The sequence below is a fragment of the Euprymna scolopes genome, chromosome 40 (genome assembly GCF_053919585.1).
Source record: "Euprymna scolopes isolate OS-2025 chromosome 40, ASM5391958v1, whole genome shotgun sequence".
Lineage (NCBI taxonomy): Eukaryota > Metazoa > Mollusca > Cephalopoda > Sepiida > Sepiolidae > Euprymna > Euprymna scolopes.
Genome location: NC_136521.1, coordinates 2,691,768 through 2,718,228, shown reverse-complemented (window position 1 = coordinate 2,718,228; position 26,461 = coordinate 2,691,768). Strand labels below are relative to the sequence as shown.

The window sequence follows — 26,461 nt, the reverse complement described above, 5'->3', positions numbered from 1 at the left end:
CCTTTATCATGACTATAATACTAATAGACTATATGAACTTCCGTAGGTTGAATAGCCAACATGGCCGACCGATGCTGACGTCATATGAAAATTTAAAATTTCGAAATGCGAGTATAGGAACATAAATGAGTTCTCCACGCAAGCGAACACATAAACACAATGGGGTTCTTAAAGGCAACCAAAATTATCGCCCTTTAACTCTGCCAATATCATTCAATCTGTACAGGGTTGATCACGTACGCCACGCTTGTAGCGAACGATAGGTTCTCACTACTGTTAAGTAGGAAATTTAAAAAAAAATGTCGCATGGTTTACTTGTCATGAAATGAAGACACTAAATATGCCGATATATAATTACAAGCAAAGTAAATTTATTTACACCATAGTTACAAGTATTAAATTGTAAAAGTTTATAGTTGGATAGGTATGAACAACGTTATTTATGTTTTGGCCTCAAAAGTTCTTGATGAGAGGTCAAACGTCGGTTTGGCTGTTTTCCAAAAAACAGGAAGTGTTTTCATCACATATGCATGCGTTGCGTGATCCAGCGAAAAGAGAACGAATGATACAAACCGGAAGTACAGGTGGCTGTGTCGCCTCCTTGTGGCAAATAATGATATTGCTAGAGTTAAAGGGCGATGGTCGTGGTTGCCTTAAAATTATCCGTTGTGTTTGTGTGTTCGCTTGCGTGGAGAATTCGGTTCTCATAATAAGAACGAAATGCGTTTTAATAGTTTTTGACGCAAAAATACGTTTTTCCTTTTTTTCTTTTTCAGACAGGTTTTTACCAAAATCTGTTGCTTTAATCTTTTCGGGGATTTGAATAAAACAAAGAAGACAGCAAAAAACAGGAATTTGTACGTACATGTTTTATTGCAAAATGTGGATATGAGAACGAAATGAGTTTTAATCGTTTTTATGCAAAAAATAATAAAAGTAAATTTAACAAGAATACAGAAATAAATAATACCGACATTATTTGCGTCTTTTCTTTTTCAAATAAGTTTTACCTCAATCTTCTGAAAGTGATTTGTTCATTTCATTTATTTTTTAATTCTTCTGACAATTTTTTTAAACTGCTATTTTTTAAAATATAAATGTTAATTTTAGAAAAAATAAAAATAAAAAATAACTAGAATAATATTTCTCCAAAATTTATATTTAACTCATATAAATGAACTAATCAAATGATTGATGCATTTTATAAAAACATCCGCCTAAAATTTCCTTTTTTTGCTGTTTTTTATCCGAATTTTAGACAAAAGCAAAAGATTTCGGAAAAAAATTGTCTGAAAAAGAAAAAAAAGGAAGTTTTTCCATTAAAAACCATTTAAACGTATTTCGTTCCTATATTCTCATTTTGCAATTTTAAATTACCATTTGACGAACCCATTAAATAAAAACATCCACTGACAACTTTCTTAACTTTTGCTGTTTTTTCTTATTCGAATTCTCGTTAAACGCAAAAGATTTCGACAGAAAATTGTTTGTCTGAAAAAAAGAAAACACACTCAAAAAAGGAAGTTTGTCCATTAAAAACCATTTAAACGTATTTCGTTCCTATATTTGCATTCTGCAATTTTAAATTACCATTTAACGAACCCATTAAATAAAAACATCCACTGACAACTTTCTTAACTTTTGCGTTTTTTTCTTATTCGAATTCTCGTTAAACGCAAAAGATTTCGACAGAAAATTGTTTGTCTGAAAAAAAGAAAAGACACTCAAAAAAGGAAGTTTGTCCATTAAAAACCATTTAAACGTATTTCGTTCCTATATTCGCATTCTGCAATTTTAAATTACCATTTGACGAACCCATTAAATAAAAACATCCACTGACAACTTTCTTAACTTTTGCTGTTTTTTCTTATTCGAATTCTCGTTAAACGCAAAAGATTTCGACAGAAAATTGTTTGTCTGAAAAAAAGAAAACACACTCAAAAAAGGAAGTTTGTCCATTAAAAACCATTTAAACGTATTTCGTTCCTATATTTGCATTCTGCAATTTTAAATTACCATTTAACGAACCCATTAAATAAAAACATCCACTGACAACTTTCTTAACTTTTGCGTTTTTTTCTTATTCGAATTCTCGTTAAACGCAAAAGATTTCGACAGAAAATTGTTTGTCTGAAAAAAAGAAAAGACACTCAAAAAAGGAAGTTTGTCCATTAAAAACCATTTAAACGTATTTCGTTCCTATATTCGCATTCTGCAATTTTAAATTACCATTTGACGAACCCATTAAATAAAAACATTCACTGACAACTTTCTTAACTTTTGCTGTTTTTTCTTATTCGAATTCTCGTTAAACGCAAAAGATTTCGACAGAAAATTGTTTGTCTGAAAAAAAGAAAACACACGCAAAAGAAGTTTTTTTCTTGCGTTAAAAACTATTTACGCGTATTTCGTTCCTATATTCGCATTTTGCAATTTTAAATTATCATTTGAGAACCCATTAAATGAAAGCATTCACTAACAACTTTCTTTTCTTTGCCGTTGTTTTTTTTAATCCGAATTTTAGTTAAACGCAAAAGATTTCGGCAAGAAAAAATTGTGTGAAAAAAGAAAGAAGAAAACTCAAAATAAAGAAGTTTGTTTTTTGCGTTAAAAACTATTTACGCGGATTTCGTTCCTATATCCATATTTCACAATTTTTAAGTAAATTAGGATTGGTCGGCCTTGATGGCTATTCAACCTACGAAAGGCCATATTGTCTATTAATGTTTTCTATATATAAAATCCAATGTTTATTGGTATGCTTACATATTTGGGTCATGTACGTGTTTTCCCCATGAAAAATAGATTCTACGTATAATTTTAAAAGTTTCATTTCGGATGACATTATCTGGGTAAGACAGGAAAAGGGTTCTTTATCTTTAAGTGCACTCCTGACAGGACTATTAACACCCTTTAAACTTAAAATATACAGGCTCGTCGCTAGAAACGCTGGAAATTTGAAGGTCAACATAGATTCTGAATAAAATGTGTGATTGCTATTTTTTGATTGGTTCTTTTGTTGTCGAATGGGTGTGCAATCTGCGTATTGATTAAATGTCATGGAATACACTGCTTTGAGCTTGTTATTAACAGAGACGCAGAACTGTCAACGTGACATACACTCTATTAATGACTTGAAATCGTGTTTGGCAAGAGCTTGGAATGATATCCCACAAGTTACTCTTCAAAACGCCACACAAGCTTGTATTTCTAGGTTAAGATCCTGCAGTGAAGTGCACGGACGACATTTTGAGTACCTATGAGGATAATATAACGATTTTATTTGAAAAGCTTTGTAAAATTATTCTTTGTAAAAATAAATCGGTGTTTGACAAATTTCCCGCTTTTCTAGCGACCAGCCTGTATCATGTTATAATGAAATCGAGATCATATTTATAAAATTTTCCAGCAGAAGACAACGGAAGTGGTCAGGAATTCTAGTTGGGTTTCTTTGTGTCACGTGTATACGTGTCATCACCAGTGGGAATATAACACTCTCAAAACCTCAAACTTTAAACATTTCAACTTTTTCCGACATTATAAGCTGGCAAAACAAAATGAAGAGAAGGATAATAAAAAAAAAAACAAATTATAAAACAAAAGTGCTCAGTATTAATTCTCATTCAATCTAGGGAGACGTCGATTCTTTCTGCTTGTATAAAATATTCGTCTAGTAACACTGCACGAGATTTTGTGTATAGATTGTACAAATCGATTTCGTATATTTCTCTAAATCTCATTAGATTAGACCATATTTTGCAGTTACGTCAACATTCTTATGGCAGTTTTCTGAGCCTAGCTACTTCCAAGTTTACTCAAAACGAATTGTAACCGAGGTATTAGACAAGCTTAAATATACTTTACTTCGGTGATCGACCGTGAATTATTTCGTACGTATATATATATATATATATATATATATATATATATATATATTTTACACAGTGATCACCACTTATCAAGGCCCGGAAGCCACTCAGGGATAAGGGTTATTGCAAGTACATTACGTTAGTGTGGAGATTTGATGGAGTGTTTACTTAAGGGGGCGGTTCATAAGGAATTTGTTTACATTAGACTTGAAGACATCCAAGTTGTAGTCCGGAGGGAAGTAGGCAGACGGAACAGAGTTCCACAGGCGTGCAGTTCTAAGAAAGAAGCTTTGTTCATGGAATCCGCGTTTTGATTTAGGCACAGATATGGAGTGGGAGAAATTTTTCACAGTGGATTCAGCTAGACGGGTGTTTTTCGTGAAAGATTGGCGAGGGGGGACCAGGGATTGGAGTTCAGACGAGCACCTGCCATGAAAATAACGATAAAACAAGGATAGGCTCGCAACGTCTCTTCTGTGGGAGAGGGGTTGCAGGGTAGAGAAAAGGGCATCCCCCACTAAACCACGAAGTCTATTTTGTACTCTGTCAAGGCATGATAGGCTGTTTTTGGCAGCTCCTGCCCAGATATGGCAAAAGTATTCCATCCTTGGACATACTTGGCTTTTATATAGATAGAGAATTGCATCAGTAGTGAGATATCTTCTGGAGCGGTAGAAGGATCCCACCATCTTTCCAGCGACCTTGGCAACAGACTTGATGTACGTGTTCCATTTCAGATCAGGAGAAAAGGTCAAACCCAGAAGCTTGTCAAAACACGGGACCTCACCCAGACGAGAGCCATCCATTACAATTGATGCCAGCTGGGGATCAGAGCGTTGATGATGTAAGGATAGGAGTTTGGTTTTGGATGCATTAAAGGTATATATATATATATATATATATATATATATATATATATATATATATATATACACTTTTTTAAGCCAAAGACAATGCGGAGAAAAACCGGAATTATGAAAGTAAAGAAAGAAAAACAAACAAATGTAGACGGGTATATATATATATATATATATATATATATATATATATATATATATATATATATATATATATATATATATATATATATATATATTCGCGGGATAAGCCAACTCTAGCTACCAGCTTTGGAGTATTCTACCGAATAATAAAAAATATTTTGTAGATTTCTACATTACAGCCCTGTTCTTATTATTATTTATCATAAGCTCTACTATCTTTAGTGATTGTATTGAGTTTTTTCATTTGGTTTGGATTAAAATATAAATAACTATATTTATATTTGTTTTTTCCTTGTTTAGTAAATTCCGCCTCAAAGCTTTATATATATATATATATATATATATATATATATATATATATATATATATATATATATATACGACGTTGCCCTGTCGTACAATATGCTTAAATATAATATTTCAATTCATGCAGATAGTGTATGTATTATTATAGAATCAATCCTCTATTGAACAGAATCTATTAATAAGAATACTAAGACCAATTCGCAAAAAATAAAAAATAAAAATAAAAAATAAAAAAAATGAAAAGCTAATAATGATAATATCATCCATAAAATCCAGTCTGCGTTTGTTCACAATATCAGGTCAATGATATTTAGGCTTGACGATGAACTCCCTGAAAAGTCACTTCTAATTAATGATTCGTTTTAAATGTAAACGATATAATGATTTGCGGCGGTTTTAAATAGTACCTTTTCTTTTATAGTAAATTGAATTGATTAATTAGAAAAAAATGAAATCATTGATGATTTTGCACACAGGCTGGAAGAGGGGACTATTACATTTGTAGCCGAATGCTTTACCACTTTTTAATTATCTATTACCCTCCCCTAAATCATTTTCCATTTCTAATCTGAATGTTTTAAAGTCAGTGTTATCTTTTTAACCTTTCTTCTAGTATAAAACTGGCTTTTATTTATCTTCTGATGAGAAGCATTCACCGTCGGAATGCCATGGTTTAATAAGGTTTCCTTTCCTTTAACCCTTATTGACTTGATATTGTTATAAAGTTCCCATGTAACTTATGTTTTTTATCTTATTCTCTCTCACTCTCTTTATATGTCTACTATTATATAAAAGTCATTGTGTGTAAGTTTCTTTCCTTATAGGTACCGAAACGACTTAGCTTATCTTTTGTAAATTTCGCACAAACGAAACTAATAAGTCTGACAGTGTCACTAAATGTTTTGTACAGAAATTAATACAAGAAATCTTAAATATGTTTTTTGTACAGAAATTCATCCAAGAAATCTTAAATATGTTTTTTGTACAGAAATTCATCCAAGAAATCTTAAATATGTTTTTTGTACAGAAATTCATACAAGAAATCTTAAATATGTTTTTTGTACAGAAATTCATCCAAGAAATCTTAAATATGTTTTTTGTACAGAAATTCATACAAGAAATCTTAAATATGTTTTTTGTACAGAAATCTATCCAAGAAATCTTAAATATGTTTTTTGTACAGAAATTCATCCAAGAAATCTTAAATATGTTTTTTGTACAGAAATTCATCCAAGAAATCTTAAATATGTTTGTTGTACAGAAATTCATACAAGAAATCTTAAATATGTTTTTTGTACAGAAATTCATCCAAGAAATCTTAAATATGTTTGTTGTACAGAAATTCATACAAGAAATCTTAAATATGTTTTTTGTACAGAATTAATCCAAGAAATCTTAAATATGTTTTTTGTACAGAATTAATCCAAGAAATCTTAAATATGTTTTTTGTACAGAAATTAATACAAGAAATCTTAAATATGTTTTTTGTACAGAAATCTATCCAAGAAATCTTAAATATGTTTTTTGTACAGAAATTCATACAAGAAATCTTAAATATGTTTTTTGTACAGAAATCTATCCAAGAAATCTTAAATATGTTTTTTGTACAGAAATTCATCCAAGAAATCTTAAATATGTTTTTTGTACAGAAATTCATCCAAGAAATCTTAAATATGTTTGTTGTACAGAAATTCATACAAGAAATCTTAAATATGTTTTTTGTACAGAATTAATCCAAGAAATCTTAAATATGTTTTTTGTACAGAAATTCATACAAGAAATCTTAAATATGTTTTTTGTACAGAAATTCATACAAGAAATCTTAAATATGTTTTTTGTACAGAAATTCATCCAAGAAATCTTAAATATGTTTTTTGTACAGAAATTCATCCAAGAAATCTTAAATATGTTTTTTGTACAGAAATTCATACAAGAAATCTTAAATATGTTTTTTGTACAAAAATTCATCCAAGAAATCTTAAATATGTTTTTTGTACAGAAATTCATCCAAGAAATCTTAAATATGTTTTTTGTACAGAAATTCATCCAAGAAATCTTAAATATGTTTTTTGTACAGAAATTCATCCAAGAAATCTTAAATATGTTTTTTGTACAGAAATTCATACAAGAAATCTTAAATATGTTTTTTGTACAGAAATTCATCCAAGAAATCTTAAATATGTTTGTTGTACAGAAATTCATACAAGAAATCTTAAATATGTTTTTTGTACAGAAATTCATACAAGAAATCTTAAATATGTTTTTTGTACAGAAATTCATCCAAGAAATCTTAAATATGTTTTTTGTACAGAAATTCATCCAAGAAATCTTAAATATGTTTTTTGTACAGAAATTCATCCAAGAAATCTTAAATATGTTTTTTGTACAGAAATTCATCCAAGAAATCTTAAATATGTTTTTTGTACAGAAATTCATCCAAGAAATCTTAAATATGTTTTTTGTACAGAAATTCATCCAAGAAATCTTAAATATGTTTTTTGTACAGAAATTCATCCAAGAAATCTTAAATATGTTTTTTGTACAGAAATTTATCCAAGAAATCTTTAATATGTTTTTTGTACAGAAATTCATACAAGAAATCTTAAATATGTTTTTTGTACAGAAATTCATCCAAGAAATCTTAAATATGTTTTTTGTACAGAAATTCATCCAAGAAATCTTAAATATGTTTTTTGTACAGAAATTCATCCAAGAAATCTTTAATATGTTTTTTGTACAGAAATTCATCCAAGAAATCTTAAATATGTTTTTGTACAGAAATTCATCCAAGAAATCTTAAATATGTTTTTGTACAGAAATTCATCCAAGAAATCTTAAATATGTTTTTTGTACAGAAATTCATACAAGAAATCTTAAATATGTTTTTTGTACAGAAATTCATCCAAGAAATCTTAAATATGTTTTTTGTACAGAAATTCATCCAAGAAATCTTAAATATGTTTTTTGTACAGAAATTCATCCAAGAAATCTTAAATATGTTTTTTGTACAGAAATTCATACAAGAAATCTTAAATATGTTTTTTGTACAGAAATTCATCCAAGAAATCTTAAATATGTTTTTTGTACAGAAATTCATCCAAGAAATCTTAAATATGTTTTTTGTACAGAAATTCATCCAAGAAATCTTAAATATGTTTTTTGTACAGAAATTCATCCAAGAAATCTCGAATATGTTTTTTGTACAGAAATTCATCCAAGAAATCTTAAATATGTTTTTTGTACAGAAATTCATACAAGAAATCTTAAATATGTTTTTTGTACAGAAATTCATCCAAGAAATCTTAAATATGTTTTTTGTACAGAAATTCATCCAAGAAATCTTAAATATGTTTTTTGTACAGAAATTCATCCAAGAAATCTTTAATATGTTTTTTGTACAGAAATTCATCCAAGAAATCTTAAATATGTTTTTGTACAGAAATTCATCCAAGAAATCTTAAATATGTTTTTGTACAGAAATTCATCCAAGAAATCTTAAATATGTTTTTTGTACAGAAATTCATCCAAGAAATCTTAAATATGTTTTTTGTACAGAAATTCATCCAAGAAATCTTAAATATGTTTTTTGTACAGAAATTCATACAAGAAATCTTAAATATGTTTTTTGTACAGAAATTCATACAAGAAATCTTAAATATGTTTTTTGTACAGAAATTCATACAAGAAATCTTAAATATGTTTTTTGTACAGAAATCTATCCAAGAAATCTTAAATATGTTTTTTGTACAGAAATTCATCCAAGAAATCTTAAATATGTTTTTTGTACAGAAATTCATCCAAGAAATCTTAAATATGTTTGTTGTACAGAAATTCATACAAGAAATCTTAAATATGTTTTTTGTACAGAATTAATCCAAGAAATCTTAAATATGTTTTTTGTACAGAAATTCATACAAGAAATCTTAAATATGTTTTTTGTACAGAAATTCATACAAGAAATCTTAAATATGTTTTTTGTACAGAAATTCATCCAAGAAATCTTAAATATGTTTTTTGTACAGAAATTCATCCAAGAAATCTTAAATATGTTTTTTGTACAGAAATTCATACAAGAAATCTTAAATATGTTTTTTGTACAGAAATTCATCCAAGAAATCTTAAATATGTTTTTTGTACAGAAATTCATCCAAGAAATCTTAAATATGTTTTTTGTACAGAAATTCATCCAAGAAATCTTAAATATGTTTTTTGTACAGAAATTCATACAAGTAATCTTAAATATGTTTTTTGTACAGAAATTCATCCAAGAAATCTTAAATATGTTTTTTGTACAGAAATTCATCCAAGAAATCTTAAATATGTTTTTTGTACAGAAATTCATACAAGAAATCTTAAATATGTTTTTTGTACAGAAATTCATACAAGAAATCTTAAATATGTTTTTTGTACAGAAATTCATCCAAGAAATCTTAAATATGTTTTTTGTACAGAAATTCATCCAAGAAATCTTAAATATGTTTTTTGTACAGAAATTCATACAAGAAATCTTAAATATGTTTTTTGTACAGAAATTCACACAAGAAATCTTAAATATGTTTTTTGTACATAAATTCATCCAAGAAATCTTAAATATGTTTTTTGTACAGAAATTCATACAAGAAATCTTAAATATGTTTGTTGTACAGAAATTCATACAAGAAATCTTAAATATGTTTTTTGTACAGAATTAATCCAAGAAATCTTAAATATGTTTGTTGTACAGAAATTCATACAAGAAATCTTAAATATGTTTTTTGTACAGAAATTCATACAAGAAATCTTAAATATGTTTTTTGTACAGAAATTCATCCAAGAAATCTTAAATATGTTTTTTGTACAGAAATTCATCCAAGAAATCTTAAATATGTTTTTTGTACAGAAATTCATCCAAGAAATCTTAAATATGTTTTTTGTACAGAAATTCATCCAAGAAATCTTAAATATGTTTTTTGTACAGAAATTCATCCAAGAAATCTTAAATATGTTTTTTGTACAGAAATTCATCCAAGAAATCTTAAATATGTTTTTTGTACAGAAATTCATCCAAGAAATCTTAAATATGTTTTTTGTACAGAAATTCATCCAAGAAATCTTAAATATGTTTTTTGTACAGAAATTCATACAAGAAATCTTAAATATGTTTTTTGTACAGAAATTCATCCAAGAAATCTTAAATATGTTTTTTGTACAGAAATTCATCCAAGAAATCTTAAATATGTTTTTTGTACAGAAATTCATCCAAGAAATCTTTAATATGTTTTTTGTACAGAAATTCATCCAAGAAATCTTAAATATGTTTTTGTACAGAAATTCATCCAAGAAATCTTAAATATGTTTTTGTACAGAAATTCATCCAAGAAATCTTAAATATGTTTTTTGTACAGAAATTCATCCAAGAAATCTTAAATATGTTTTTTGTACAGAAATTCATCCAAGAAATCTTAAATATGTTTTTTGTACAGAAATTCATCCAAGAAATCTTAAATATGTTTTTTGTACAGAAATTCATCCAAGAAATCTTAAATATGTTTTTTGTACAGAAATTCATACAAGAAATCTTAAATATGTTTTTTGTACAGAAATTCATCCAAGAAATCTTAAATATGTTTTTTGTACAGAAATTCATCCAAGAAATCTTAAATATGTTTTTTGTACAGAAATTCATCCAAGAAATCTTAAATATGTTTTTTGTACAGAAATTCATCCAAGAAATCTCGAATATGTTTTTTGTACAGAAATTCATCCAAGAAATCTTAAATATGTTTTTTGTACAGAAATTCATACAAGAAATCTTAAATATGTTTTTTGTACAGAAATTCATCCAAGAAATCTTAAATATGTTTTTTGTACAGAAATTCATCCAAGAAATCTTAAATATGTTTTTTGTACAGAAATTCATCCAAGAAATCTTTAATATGTTTTTTGTACAGAAATTCATCCAAGAAATCTTAAATATGTTTTTGTACAGAAATTCATCCAAGAAATCTTAAATATGTTTTTGTACAGAAATTCATCCAAGAAATCTTAAATATGTTTTTTGTACAGAAATCTATCCAAGAAATCTTAAATATGTTTTTTGTACAGAAATTCATCCAAGAAATCTTAAATATGTTTTTTGTACAGAAATTCATCCAAGAAATCTTAAATATGTTTGTTGTACAGAAATTCATACAAGAAATCTTAAATATGTTTTTTGTACAGAATTAATCCAAGAAATCTTAAATATGTTTTTTGTACAGAAATTAATACAAGAAATCTTAAATATGTTTTTTGTACAGAAATCTATCCAAGAAATCTTAAATATGTTTTTTGTACAGAAATCTATCCAAGAAATCTTAAATATGTTTTTTGTACAGAAATTCATCCAAGAAATCTTAAATATGTTTTTTGTACAGAAATTCATCCAAGAAATCTTAAATATGTTTGTTGTACAGAAATTCATACAAGAAATCTTAAATATGTTTTTTGTACAGAAATTCATCCAAGAAATCTTAAATGTTTTTTGTATAGAAATTCATACAAGAAATCTTAAATATGTTTTTTGTACAGAAATTCATACAAGAAATCTTAAATATGTTTTTTGTACAGAAATTCATCCAAGAAATCTTAAATATTTTTTTTGTACAGAAATTCATCCAAGAAATCTTAAATATGTTTTTTGTACAGAAATTCATACAAGAAATCTTAAATATGTTTTTTGTACAGAAATTCATCCAAGAAATCTTAAATATGTTTTTTGTACAGAAATTCATCCAAGAAATCTTAAATATGTTTTTTGTACAGAAATTCATCCAAGAAATCTTAAATATGTTTTTTGTACAGAAATTCATACAAGAAATCTTAAATATGTTTTTTGTACAGAAATTCATCCAAGAAATCTTAAATATGTTTTTTGTACAGAAATTCATCCAAGAAATCTTAAATATGTTTTTTGTACAGAAATTCATACAAAAAATCTTAAATATGTTTTTGTACAGAAATTCATACAAGAAATCTTAAATATGTTTTTTGTACAGAAATTCATACAAGAAGTCTTAAATATGTTTTTTGTACAGAAATTCATCCAAGAAATCTTAAATATGTTTTTTGTACAGAAATTCATACAAGAAATCTTAAATATGTTTTTTGTACAGAAATTCATACAAGAAATCTTAAATATGTTTTTTGTACAGAAATTCATCCAAGAAATCTTAAATATGTTTTTTGTACAGAAATTCATACAAGAAATCTTAAATATGTTTGTTGTACAGAAATTCATACAAGTAATCTTAAATATGTTTTTTGTACAGAATTAATCCAAGAAATCTTAAATATGTTTTTTGTACAGAAATTCATCCAAGAAATCTTAAATATGTTTTTTGTACAGAAATTCATACAAGAAATCTTAAATATGTTTTTTGTACAGAAATTCATCCAAGAAATCTTAAATATGTTTTTTGTACAGAAATTCATCCAAGAAATCTTAAATATGTTTTTTGTACAGAAATTCATCCAAGAAATCTTAAATATGTTTTTTGTACAGAAATTCATCCAAGAAATCTTAAATATGTTTTTTGTACAGAAATTCATCCAAGAAATCTTAAATATGTTTTTTGTACAGAAATTCATCCAAGAAATCTTAAATATGTTTTTTGTACAGAAATTCATCCAAGAAATCTTAAATATGTTTTTTGTACAGAAATTCATACAAGAAATCTTTAATATGTTTTTTGTACAGAAATTCATCCAAGAAATCTTAAATATGTTTTTTTGTACAGAAATTCATCCAAGAAATCTTAAATATGTTTTTTGTACAGAAATTCATACAAGAAATCTTAAATATGTTTTTTGTACAGAAATTCATCCAAGAAATCTTAAATATGTTTTTTGTACAGAAATTCATCCAAGAAATCTTAAATATGTTTTTTGTACAGAAATTCATACAAGAAATCTTAAATATGTTTTTTGTACAGAAATTCATCCAAGAAATCTTAAATATGTTTTTGTACAGAAATTCATCCAAGAAATCTTAAATATGTTTTTGTACAGAAATTTATCCAAGAAATCTTAAATATGTTTTTTGTACAGAAATTCATACAAGAAATCTTAAATATGTTTTTTGTACAGAAATTCATCCAAGAAATCTTAAATATGTTTTTTGTACAGAAATTCATCCAAGAAATCTTAAATATGTTTTTTGTACAGAAATTCATCCAAGAAATCTTAAATATGTTTTTTGTACAGAAATTCATCCAAGAAATCTTAAATATGTTTTTTGTACAGAAATTCATCCAAGAAATCTTAAATATGTTTTTTGTACAGAAATTCATCCAAGAAATCTTTAATATGTTTTTTGTACAGAAATTCATCCAAGAAATCTTAAATATGTTTTTTTGTACAGAAATTCATCCAAGAAATTTTAAATATGTTTTTTGTACAGAAATTCATCCAAGAAATCTTAAATATGTTTTTTGTACAGAAATTCATCCAAGAAATCTTAAATATGTTTTTTGTACAGAAATTCATACAAGAAATCTTAAATATGTTTTTTGTACAGAAATTCATCCAAGAAATCTTAAATATGTTTTTTTTGTACAGAAATTCATCCAAGAAATTTTAAATATGTTTTTTGTACAGAAATTCATACAAGAAATCTTAAATATGTTTTTTGTACAGAAATTCATCCAAGAAATCTTAAATATGTTTTTTGTACAGAAATTCATACAAGAAATCGAAAACATACAAGAAAAAAGGCTAATACATTACACAATTCAATCGTTTATTGGTCAGATTGTCATATTAGAATCGATTAACCTAGATTCGACCCGAAATCGATCCCGATAACAGCCAATTGCTATCGATTATACGCCATTCCTCATGTTTACCAAGTTGTGTTGGCACGGTTTTTCAAGTATAACGCAATTGTTGGGTAAGCAGCTACGCGACCCCTCAGGGCCATAAGTTTGGGATAACTGCTAAACATAGACTGATTCTCACTGTAGGGGCTCTCCAGGCAGCAGTAGCACATCATGTCACACCACATAATCTATGGAAAGAAAATGTTTTGAACAAATTGTAAAAAAATATTTAATAATTCATTAATTTATTTCGTGTTGGAACTTTTAAGCACATTTAAGGATTAAATTTTTTAAAAGTTATCCACGTGAATATACCAAAAAGCTGCCTACTTTTAATCATTTTAAAAATAATTTTTCCAAAATCGAATTATGTCCTGCCGTCATTTCAAAATAGTTCACATTTAAAATGGATCAAATTTTAAATAAATAAATTAAAAAAAAAGTGACAACTGTGCCATTTATTTGAAACCTAGTAAGGAGACCCTTAGTTGCCAGGATTGAATGATGATTAACGAATATTTCACACACCTATATTTTTATCGTCATGCAAATCCGTGAAATCCCCCTGGAGGAGGCTTCACATGCCTCTATGTTGTAACTTATTCACAAAATATGCATTATTCTACAATGCAATCTAGAGAACGTACTCTTTCTTTCATAATATTATTTTATATACATTATCTTCCAGATAACGAAAAAAAAAAAAAAGAAAGTTACGTGCGGAGTTTGAACCTACAGAGCACGTCATGCAAAAAAAAAAGCACGCTATCAACTTACCACCAGTAGAATTTTCATGGCCCGTTATTCTGTTATATTTACTAAGCGACGATATGGAAAATGGCTTTACAGATGATAGAAAAATTAAAATAACGGTTTCGATTATCGATTATCAGAAATTTGTATACACTGAAAGAACCACATGCTAAGATTGAATAAAACCTTTGAATATAATATGTTATTCATTTATATACATACACACATAATATATATATATATATATATATATATATATATATATATATATATATACACAGGGTGACCCCCAAAAACAGAGGACATTCAATTGTTTTTCTGAGAATTTTACAGTCAACGGAGAAAAAAAAAGGCCAAAGATTCTAGTGTTTCGATGTGATGTTTTGAATATAATGAACTAGTTATGACCACAGTTTCATTTCATTCGGACAAAACACTAAGAAACGGGGCCTAATTAGAGTTGGGGCCCGTTTTTTGAGATCACTCTGTATATATATATATATATATATATATATATATATATATATATATATATATATTTATATATATATATACTTCAGAATAATGTACTTTAACAGTCAGCTGGTATGGAAGCCTGTGTTTATAAGATTTACAGAATATTACTGGCAGTAATTTTCTGTAAGTACTATCAAATCTAAATAAGAATTGCTCGATATACAAGATAGAGCTAATAAATTAAGTGTAGTGATTCAATGAATTTCAAAAAAACATTTTTGAAATGAAATTTTGGAGTTTCATATCAAAGATTTTTATTATTCTAAGCAATACAAAGAATACTTTAGAAAATTTTATCTCCTTAACCTATAGTTAACCTTAAAACTTATAGTTAACCTTTAAAGTTCATCTTACTGGACCCATAAAGAGAATTTTTTTCCCAGGAATATTCCCGACCCGGATTTATAAGAAGCTATGCGGATTACCCAATATACAGCTTGGATCTTATTACCTCACTGCTTTAAAGAACACTCCCCATGGATTTTGCCACGCATTTTGTATATAAAACTTTCATATCCTTTTCTTCAAATTGATTTATTATATGATTTCTGATTAATAAATTATCTTGACTTTGACTTTCCATGTCTCACTGACTTTAGCAAATAGGGTACACACCTTATAAATATTTGCTAATATTTTCTCCTCTGAAGAGATGGTAGACATCGAAACCCTATAGGTTAAGGAGACAACATTTTCTAAAGTCTTCTTTGTCTTGCTTAGAATAATAAAAATGTTTCATATGAAACTCAAAAATTTCACTTCAAAAATTTTTTTTTGGAAATTCATTGAATTGTTACAATGAATATATATATATATATATATATATATATATATAGTAACCTACGTTTTGAGCACTTTTGAAGTAAATACTTAAACCTTACGCATAAATCTATACTTTTGTATATTAATTTTATGTAAGTAAATTTAGTAGTTATATATATATATATATATATATATATATATATATATATATATATATATATATATAATACAGTAAAACCCAGAGATACGGTGGCCCTGGAAAGGTTTATCAGCTTATGATGTGGAGTACGGTTTATTTCCGGACCCTGGTTACGATATTTACCCCGCTTTACGCTTTTATTTATAATGTTATTTGATTATATGCATGTGTATTATATTCTGTATTGTATTTTGTTAATAATTTTTAATATGTACTGTATAAAATGTTGCTTATGCACCGCCATACGGCGATTTTACCTGACGATCCCAACCTCGGAACTGGGATTCTAATGTATTAAAATTTAAGAGTTAGAATTTCCTTCAGTCCCGTTGACATTTTTGATGGCCCTGAGATAAAGGCTTTCAAATTTAGTAAACGGTGATTTTGTGCCTAAGTTCATGATCGACTGTAATTTTTTCCTTCTATACTTGTGATTATGTAAGCATAGAACACTAGTCTCACTCTCTCTCTCCCTCTCTCTCCCTCTCTCTCTCTCTCTCTCTCTATATATATATATATATATATATATATATATATATATGTGTGTGTGTGTGTGTATGACCAACTTACCTGATCACCCATGAAGAAATTGTTTCCACCGTTTTGCATGGCGAGGGTTCTCTCCAAGAAAGGCATAATTCTGTTGAATGTATTCATGTATCGCCATTGTAGATAATTCTTCAACAAAAAACAAAATACATATTAATAAATATTTTTAATTAAGGAACATAATACATATTAACATATTAATAAATGTTCTTAATTAAGAAACATAGAAACATTAATATTAATCAAATGGTGAGACAGTTCATCTTTATGTATATGTGTGTTTCATGCCTCTAGGTGACTTACACGTTTTTTATTATTTATTATTCATGGAATATTAAAAAAAAATATTTTTAGATATATTATACATAATATAATTTTTATTATCTATAGTATATCTTCTATTTTTATCATGTCAACAAAAGAGAGGCCTTTTTGCTCTTTGCCTGCAAATTTATAAATTCCAGGACCTATACAGAAGAGCTATCCACTAAAAATGCTCCACTTTGTGAAGAATATCTACTCCTCGGAAACTTTTCGGAAATTAAACATGGCTTTCAATTCAAGATATTCCTGATGTATGCTACGAAATTTTGGAGATGATGATTGCAAATTTATATTATTTTTGATTAGCCGGACTGTTGTTCTCGCCTTGAATGTTATTCTTCATTTTTGGGGTTTCAGGCGACACTGGAAATCCTTGCTTGTTTAAAAGAGGTCGCAGGTCACCAAATGTAACCTCTGGCCCACAGGAAGCTGCAATAGTCGTGATCGCCCTTCTCCCGGGAGTTCTTTAAAAGATTCGTCCGCGTCACAGGCCCCGTTGTCGGTTCCCGATTCCGGCGTCCGCTGAAAATTAATTAGCTTTTCATGCAGGCCAAAAGAAAACAAACGCAGCTGGTTTCTAGTCTACTAAAAGTTAATTCACGAAATTTATAAGTGTTTTACACATATACTATTGTTCAGTCCGTTCTTATTACACCAGAAAACAGTCCGGAACCGTATTCTTCGTTTTCTACGGTGGCGACGTTGGACGGAAGGGGGTGTGGTAGCTCTCTTGGGTAAGTATTTTGTCTCGAGATTCGGCTTTAATCTACACCTTTCTGGCCCGGCATTTGCTTTTATTTTGAGGAAAAGGGTTGGTCGGGGAAAAACCGCAAGACCAATCATAATTTACCATGTTATTCCGGGGAAACCTCGATTTCATTGCACGGTCTGAAAAACTGGGATTACAGCTCAATCTTATTCCCACGCTCACAGGGGTTAACCGGTAAACCCCTGTGACCGTACCTAAAAACACAGACGTCCGTGGACCGGGTTTTGCCAAGCGAAGAACGAAATCATGTTCCTTTATAGCTTTCCAAATGACATCTCTTGTCATTTTTCTGAATCAATAAAATGTATGTCTGTTTGACTAAAACACAATAAATTCATCCTTTCAGCTAGGTTGCCCGCCGCTGCTCGGTCAATGCTTAATAGACAATATCGGCATAAGTACTCAGTGTTAAGGAGGTCTCAATCTCACCCAATGGGGAGCTGTATCGGTCTCGGAAGCGGTCACGCAACACTAATTTAATATGCTAGATATTTTAAATAATTTAAAATACTTTCAGAATGAGAGTTGTTACGAAGTAATTTTTTTCAACTGATCGTTATTCTTTTATTATATATAATATTTTTTCTATTTAAACATTCATTTAATTTCTGAATGAAACCCAAAATTGTGCGAGTTTACGACTGATTAGTCCCAAGAAAGACAGACAGAGAGAGGGGGAGAGGGAGAGAAACGAAAAAAACGTGATGTCGCCTAGGGGCATAAGCGAAGGTTACGTCGTAAGAGAAACACAAACCCAAGTTCAACGTCGTTTTTTATCAACTCGAAAGAATTTACGTGACTAAAATAGGAATTATATCCCAGTAAAATATCGCTCGATCACGAAAACGTATAAACAATCTTTCAGATTTCTTCTCCAATATTATTTATAGATTGTGTACTTTTTATTATATATTATTTATCGAATATTTATAAAAAAGAAATCAATTTAAACGTATAATATATAATTCTATTTAAAAATTCATTTAATTACGAAATTATATCCGCCGTCATTCATTTCATTATTTTGTCTAATAAAAATACGAACGCATTTCAATCTTTGTTTTACAAATTAAAAACAAACATGACTTCATAGTCGGTAGAAAAAGGCATTATGCCACTTGATTTAAGGAGCTAAAATACTACTTAAATGTAAAATAACACTTGCCAATTATATATGTTAAATGGAATACATTCTGATCCGGAAACGGCAATTATTTCCTGTTTGGAAGAAACATTGCATATGGAATGTGAGGAGTAAAGGATAAAGTAAAGGACGCGAGAGTTATACAGCTGTCGGAACTAAAACATAGGTCCACTTTCCATGCATTAAAACATTTTTTTTTTTTTGCATTTTCACCTCAAACAAAGCAAGTGACACTTTGATGCAGGGAGCTACTATCTGGGATCTAATTTCTCGGGCTACTATGTAGGGAGTTGAGCAGCAAGATGTTTGTTTACATTACACTTGAACTTTTGCATATCAGTACAGTCCGGGAAACTGTGTCGGGGTGGGATTTTGTTGCTTGACGGGTTTGCCGGGTGTATTTCCGTCGAGGGTCACAAAGGCTTGATGTTCGTGGGAACATCCATAATTAAAATACCTGCCAACAGGCAGAGGTATGCAACATTTCGTCGATGGGACAGTGGCTGAAACCTAGCTGACAGTGCGGGACTTATCAGGTTGACGATTTTCTTTTCTTTTGAACTTTGTCTAAAAGTGAGAGACTAGAAGCAGATGCACCTGCCCAAATACATATCTATACATGGGTGAATGGTGGCCTTGTAGCGGTACAGGATACTCTAAGGTGTAAGTAACTTTCTAGCACGGTAGAGGGAGCCCACCTTATTTGCAGCTGTCGTAGCAATGCCCTCAGTGTATCTGATCAAACTGTCACAATGTCAAGATGAATCGAATTTGTAAATAACTTTAATTAGGAAATTAATCTGCTATTATTAATCTCGGTGTTTTCTTTAAAAATAAAATCAACTAAGTTATTCAGAGTTCAAATTTTACTTCGGCACAACTGGAATTCTGAAAGGAATTAGAAATTATTTGAAATATCAAATAGAATATTATTTATATGTTTCAATCTGTGCATATATTAAATCAGCAAGGCTTCCCAGCGTTGCTTGAAGTCAGAAAAACGAAAAATTACATTGAAGGTGAAAACAGCAACCCTGATTAATTCAAAATAATATAAATTTGCAATCATCATCTAAAACTTTCGTAACATACATAAGGAATACTTGAATTTAACCTCATTTTTAATTTCAGTAAGGTTTCCGATGACGAGCTATTCTGTTCAAGGTGATAATTTTTAGTGGGTAGCTTTTCTATACGGGTCCTGGTAATGGGAATTTTATCACAACGTCCAATGAAGATTATCCCCTTGCACAACAAGACCGAAAAACAAAAAAAAACAAAAAAAAAACAAAAAAAAAACAAAAAAAAAACAAAAAAAAAACAAAAAAAAAACGAAAGAATGCGATAAACAATTTTTTTTTTAATAAATGGACAGTTAAATAGGGAAAAAAAGGTATAGTCAGTTTTATGTTCACCAATAACAGTGTCTGCCAAATTAGTCCCTTTGGCGGTTCTCAAAGAACTCCATTAAAAATATTGTAAGGGATAGTAGGGGTAAGAATATAGGTGTATCAGGACTTACTGCATGTCAAAGAACTTAAATAAATTTAAGGAAACAACGAGGATACTGAAAAGAGCGCTCGGTTGGTGTCAATATAAAAAGCAGGGCAATGTAGGCAACTGGTTTGGCTGCCCCATACCCAGCGTTACAATCTTTAAAAAAAGAAAGAAGTTTGAGTCTTTTAAACAATGTTTAATTTTAGGCTGTTTAGTAAATGTACTTATGACTCATCGGGTCACATCCACTATCCTCTGTAGTAACGGGAATTTCATCATGACGTCCAATGAAGGTTATCCCAACAAGAAAAAAAAAAAACGAAAGAATACCACGATAAACATTTTTTTTTTTTTTTTAATAAATGGAAAGGTAAAAAGAGAAAGAAAGATATAGTCAGGTTTATGTTCACCAATAACAGTGTCTGCCAAATTAGTCACATTAGTTCCTCTGGCGGTTCTCAAAGAACTCCATTAACAATATTGTAGGAGATAGTAGGGGTAAGAATATAGGTGTAGTCAGGACTTACTGCATGTCAAAGAACCTAAATAAAACACGTCAACACTTAATCTTTTTAAAAGAAGGTTTATGTAAGTTACCTCCCTTGCGCCATTAACTTAAATGTTATCATTCTAGAAAATTTCAATTCTCTTGGTTCTGTAATCCAAGAAAATAATTCAAATTTTCTGTGGTGGAATGTATTTCTATAGAAAATTTCTTGGTTCCTTTTGACGTGAATTCTAACGCCTCACTGGAGTTAGTATCCTTTTTTTACAAGAGCAAGTCTACGCCTTAAAATAGTTCCTTTTTCCTCGGTGAAGAGATGGTTGTAATTTCGTTTACAACTGATTTTTTAAACAGTCATTTCTGACTAATTCTGTGTCGTCATCCTTGACGAATCACGATTGAAGAAAAAGAAACCAAACTTCTGATTTCAGTTGTTTAAACTTGCGATTTTTAACGTCTTATCTCTTGACGCGGGATAGGGAGCCGACTTCTTTCTCGTGTTCCAAACTTCCAACAAAATGGCGCACACATCTCCTTTTCTCAATCAAAAGGCACGCATTCAACACGTGATATAACAAGCAGTAGCTGCACAAGATACACCAAGAAAAGGGGGTGGGGGTAAAGAAGGGGAGTTAGAGAGAAGGAAAGACAGAAGGTGGAAAACAAAATTTCTACACTGGACTTTATAATTTAGCAGGCAAAGTGCAAAAAGATCTCTCGTGTTGACAGGAAAAAATGATGTGCTAGAATGCTAAAGATTCAATAATTTTAAGGAACAACTCTGGTTTCTGATTAGTTGCTAACAGAACGTGGTTCCATTTGATTCGCCAGTTCTTATCGCGAGTGTCTGTAAACAGAAGCTTCCAATTTTCGGTGACAATAGCCTTCTCACTATATCAAAATTATTGAAACAGAATATGGTATCAAATGAAGGGAGATAACTTACATCGTAATTGCTGGACATTTCACCGGCGTTTCCATTCTCCGATTCCATTTGACCGTTCTTACCAAACTGAAACATTTATTTAAAAAATCCAATTATTTACGGTAAATATATGACAATATGGTGAACATATATTTTTGTTTGCACGAATAAGGATTAAAAAAAACTGTTGATCATTCCTGAAAGAAACTTCATGGACAAGCCAGGCATAAATTGAAGGTTAATTTGTGCAAAATGATTGAATAACAGACAAGATTGTGATATTTTATTAACGACTAGCAGGCCACCTCGCATTGCCTGGTAGTAAAATACACATACGTATTAAATTTTAATTCATACAGAAACTTAATGTGCATGCGAATATTATATTTTTTCTAACCAGTTCCTTTCTTTTAAGTAAAAAAAAAATACTCGAGCTGAAATTGAAACTAAAACCTAATGACAGTAAGTCAATTACAATAACCATTAAGCTAGTTTTACACGTTATTTAAAAAAAGGGTGTTTTCAAACCTCATTCTAAATAAACAGTATTTCCTTTTGAACTGTTCACGCATGCGCATTCATGAAACAATTGACAAACAGATAAAAATCCGATGACCCCGCCAAGTACCGATTTTAAAATTTGATGCCTGAGCAGCCAGTTTTCCGGATAAAAATGGACTAATATTTTTCCACATCTCTGAATACCTTATATACTAAATTTCAATTCTATAATTAAACTTCTGTTGAGCATATAGGTAGATATTATTTAATTTCTCTTTTCCTTTGACAGCGCCTAATATCTCCAAATGGTCACCCATCCGGTATTAACCACGCTCATCGTTGCTTAACTCCGGCGATCTGGCGGGAACCGGTAATTCAATGTGATTAATGTTGTAGTTTGCTGAATAAAAACTACTTAAACATCTTAAAAGTTCTATTTACAGAAAATTCAACTTTAACAACTGTAAAAACATTGCTTTTCGATTTCGGACCTTAGAAAGATATACGTAAAGCGTTGGAACGTTTATATTTCATAGAAAATAAAACAAATAACTGCATCCTTATCTATTCTTTCGTTATTTTCATGGCAAGTGCTCGTCTGAGCTCCATCTATGGTTCTTCCGGTTGACAAATTTTTCGTCTAGGTTAAATCATTATCAATAATTCCCCCTACTCTTTATCTGTGCCTAAACCTAAACGTAGATTCCACGAACAAAGCTTCCTACCTTTAACTGTGGAACCATCTTCCGTTTGCCTGCTTTCCAGCTGACTACAATATTGTCGTCTTCAAGTCCAATGTAAACAAGTTCTTGGTGAGCACTCTCCTTAAGTAATCCAATTTACGAAATTTCCACTACTAATGATTACTACGATATTGCCCCATCGGCTACCGTACACTCATTAGCCCATATCCGCAAGTGACCCCCGCAATCGACCGCGCCTCTGTTTGCTGCCAGATAACGAAATGTGGGAGAGAAGAAAGAAAAAAATAAAGAAACGTAATTTTAGAGATGGACTTTTTCCATTTTCTTTTCTTCTCAAAAAGAAACCAACGTGCCAGTAATTTGCAGATGCGATGTTATTGATAGATAGGGCAAATTAGCCGGAAGAAAAACTCGAGTTTGAGACAGCCGAAAAGAAGCAGAGACAACGGTTTACGTTGATAAAAATTATTGCTGATGTCTGCGATTTGTTTGCTTGTTAGATTTTGAATGTTATTCCGTTGTTTCTATGCGAGTTTACGATCGGTTTGGACTAAAATGGAATGTTTATGTGAGAGACAAAGAGACAGAGAGACAGAGAAAGCGAGAGAGTGATAGGAAGAAAAGGGGTATAAGCCAACGTCTCGTCGTAGGAGAAGCACAAACACAAGTTCAACGCCGTTTGTTATAAACTCGAAAGAATTTACGTGACTTATATAGGAATTAATTCCCAGTAAAATATCGCTCGGCCACGAAAATTTATAGACAATCTTCCAGACTTCTTGTCTAATACTTGTTTATATAATGTATACACCTAAAACACTAAACATTTGAACATAACCAACTCACCCTAAAGCGTCCATTCTTCCAGTGGAAGTACCTCATGTAATCGTGCATGATTTCATAGAAGCAGTCGCTAATGTAGTCACACCTCATCATGTCCATATTGTTCTTGGGATAGAAATCTATAAAGAAGAAAATTTTTTTATTATTTCTACGATTATATAAAAAGAAATTTGTGTGCGTGTGAGTCTTTAGGACTTCGTTCGCTATGGACTCTAAAACGGTTGGTCCGACTTTTTGAATATTACACGACGTTACTTAATATACCTGAGAGTATTCTTCTGCAGATTTTGAATCGGAACGCATAAGATAAGTATCTAAAATTGATAATCTAAAAAATCAGATTAAAGGAGGACATCTGATTTTGACCAAAGTTAACACTTTTATACAACCTAAAATAACAAGTGCATTCCAGAAGTTTTATTACCGCACAAGGAAAAAGACAAGGAAGATAAAATCAGCAGTATGTTATTTGATATGACACAGGTGCGTTCAGCATGAATGTTTCTGTTTAATACACAATTGAAGCATGATACTTGACTTATATATTTGGAACTTTAAGTGATGCCATTATTTACATATAGTTTAATAAATTGAACAGGAGATTAAATGCAGTGTAATGTAGACTACAATGTTTTGTTAAGTCAGTGAGGTGAAACATGTGAAGCCTCCACCTAGCACACTGCGGGAGCATGCCTCACTAGAGCAGGCAATCAATCGGTTTGATTAAAAAATGGGTGATTTCACCGATTTTGATAACATTAAAAGCATTAGAGGATGAAATATTTTTTGATACTCATTCAATCCCGGACAACGTCAGGTCTCCCTGAAAGTCTATTACATAATGAGAAAATTTATGCATGCATATGTGTTTAAATGTCTAGCTAAAAAAAATTATAAAACAAAAAACTACAAAGTTCGAACATTTTTGATCGGCGTTGCCCTTGATGTGGAAATAATAACTTTCTGGTCCAGAAACCTTCAAAAAGCATTACTTTTTCAGACGGTTAATGTGCTAAGTAAACGGAAGAAAGTTGTTAAGGTGGTGTGGTAAGTAACCCCGGGGAGTGTAAAAAATGATATAGTAGCGGAGGGAGATCAAAACAACAGTAGGGAGTTTGGGTCGAGAGAGATTTTAAACAAAGTGGTAGTACGCAGGCAGGCGTAACGGGAAGGAGAAAAAGAACGTAACGTCTTAGCCGATGCTTCTATGGCGCAAGCAGAACTGGCGAATGTTGAAATTAAGCCTAGTCAATCGAAAGGAGACGATGACTTGCGAAAATGTCGACGCAAAAACCGATTCCTCCGTGTAAAAAAAAAATCTACCAGTTGAGGGTGAAGGAATGGATTCTTTGGTCCAATTTTTCTATATTTGTTGTCCGACGGATCGAGCTGCAAAACAATACCGATCTCGCGAGGATCTGTGGTGTATTTGTGTAAAATTTTTGCCAGACATACAAACACAAAAAAGTTTGCCCTTTATATATATAGAGTAGCGAGGGGTACCCGGCGTTGCTCGGGTGTTTGGAGGTGTGTGTGATTTTGGGTGAATCAAAACTCCGATGGGGGATTAAAATAAAAAAAATGTTTTGGTAGGTAAGTATGAGGATCGAACCGGAACCCTTGAGGCAAAATTGTAAATTAAAGTGTGAAAAAAAAAAAACGTGCGACGTTAACCATTGCACCACCGCGACATACCAACGGAAACAGGTTTGAATTTATTTAATTACTTAGATTTGGCAGGTGCATGTTTTAATGGCTTAATGAGGTCAACTGTTGACTGCGGAGTAGCATTTCATTTACTGTGGAACGCGGGGGTAGGGGGAACCGGAAAAATGCCACCAGAATTAATTATAGGAAAAGGCTGAATCCACATGCGGCGAGCGAAAACTATTGAATATTTATCTTCCCGAAGTCGAATAAATTAAATAGACAAGCGAGCTCCGTTGACAACTCTGAGATATTACGATTTACATGTGATATAAAAAGTTTTAAAAAGTTGTTAGGCGAGCGACCGCTTCTCTGAAAAAAGCCTTTTGTAGACATACAGAAAAATCGAACACACATACATACATACATATTCGCTTTTATATTTATAGATTAAATAAAAAGAAAATTGAATTATCAGATAAAAAAGGGGCAAGGTATTGGAATCTTAGAAATATCTCCATATTTCTCGCAATTATTAGGCCACCTGGACTCATGGAAAATACTTTCAAATACTGCCTAGTGAATACACCTAGTGAATAAAGTGCCACAAAGAAAATTGCATTAGAAGGCAGGGTTATAATCTTTAAAAAAATCCTTATTTCGGATACCTGAAATAATGGGTGAATATCTCCATGCTTAACTAAAATAGAGCGATAAGAAAATTGAAAATGTAAATAAGAATTTACGTTTTCCTTTATTTATTATCCAAAAACAAAACCGTAGTATTCAATGAAAATATAGTCACGTATT

The 26,461-nt window shown here is 30.2% G+C and overlaps 1 protein-coding gene across 1 annotated transcript in view; it reads right to left on the bottom strand.

The window, feature by feature from the left end:
- Window positions 1-14,036: 14,036 nt before the first annotated feature.
- Window positions 14,037-26,461, bottom strand: part of LOC145265693 (S-crystallin SL20-1-like) — a 16,396-nt gene continuing 3,971 nt past the window's right edge. Inside the window, exons 3-6 of the mRNA XM_080121751.1 lie at window positions 24,008-24,123; window positions 21,978-22,043; window positions 16,814-16,921; window positions 14,037-14,201 (exon numbers count right to left, since the gene is read on the bottom strand). Coding sequence (XP_079977877.1) covers window positions 14,037-14,201; window positions 16,814-16,921; window positions 21,978-22,043; window positions 24,008-24,123 — 455 coding nt within the window. The remainder of the gene's footprint in view (window positions 14,202-16,813; window positions 16,922-21,977; window positions 22,044-24,007; window positions 24,124-26,461) is intronic.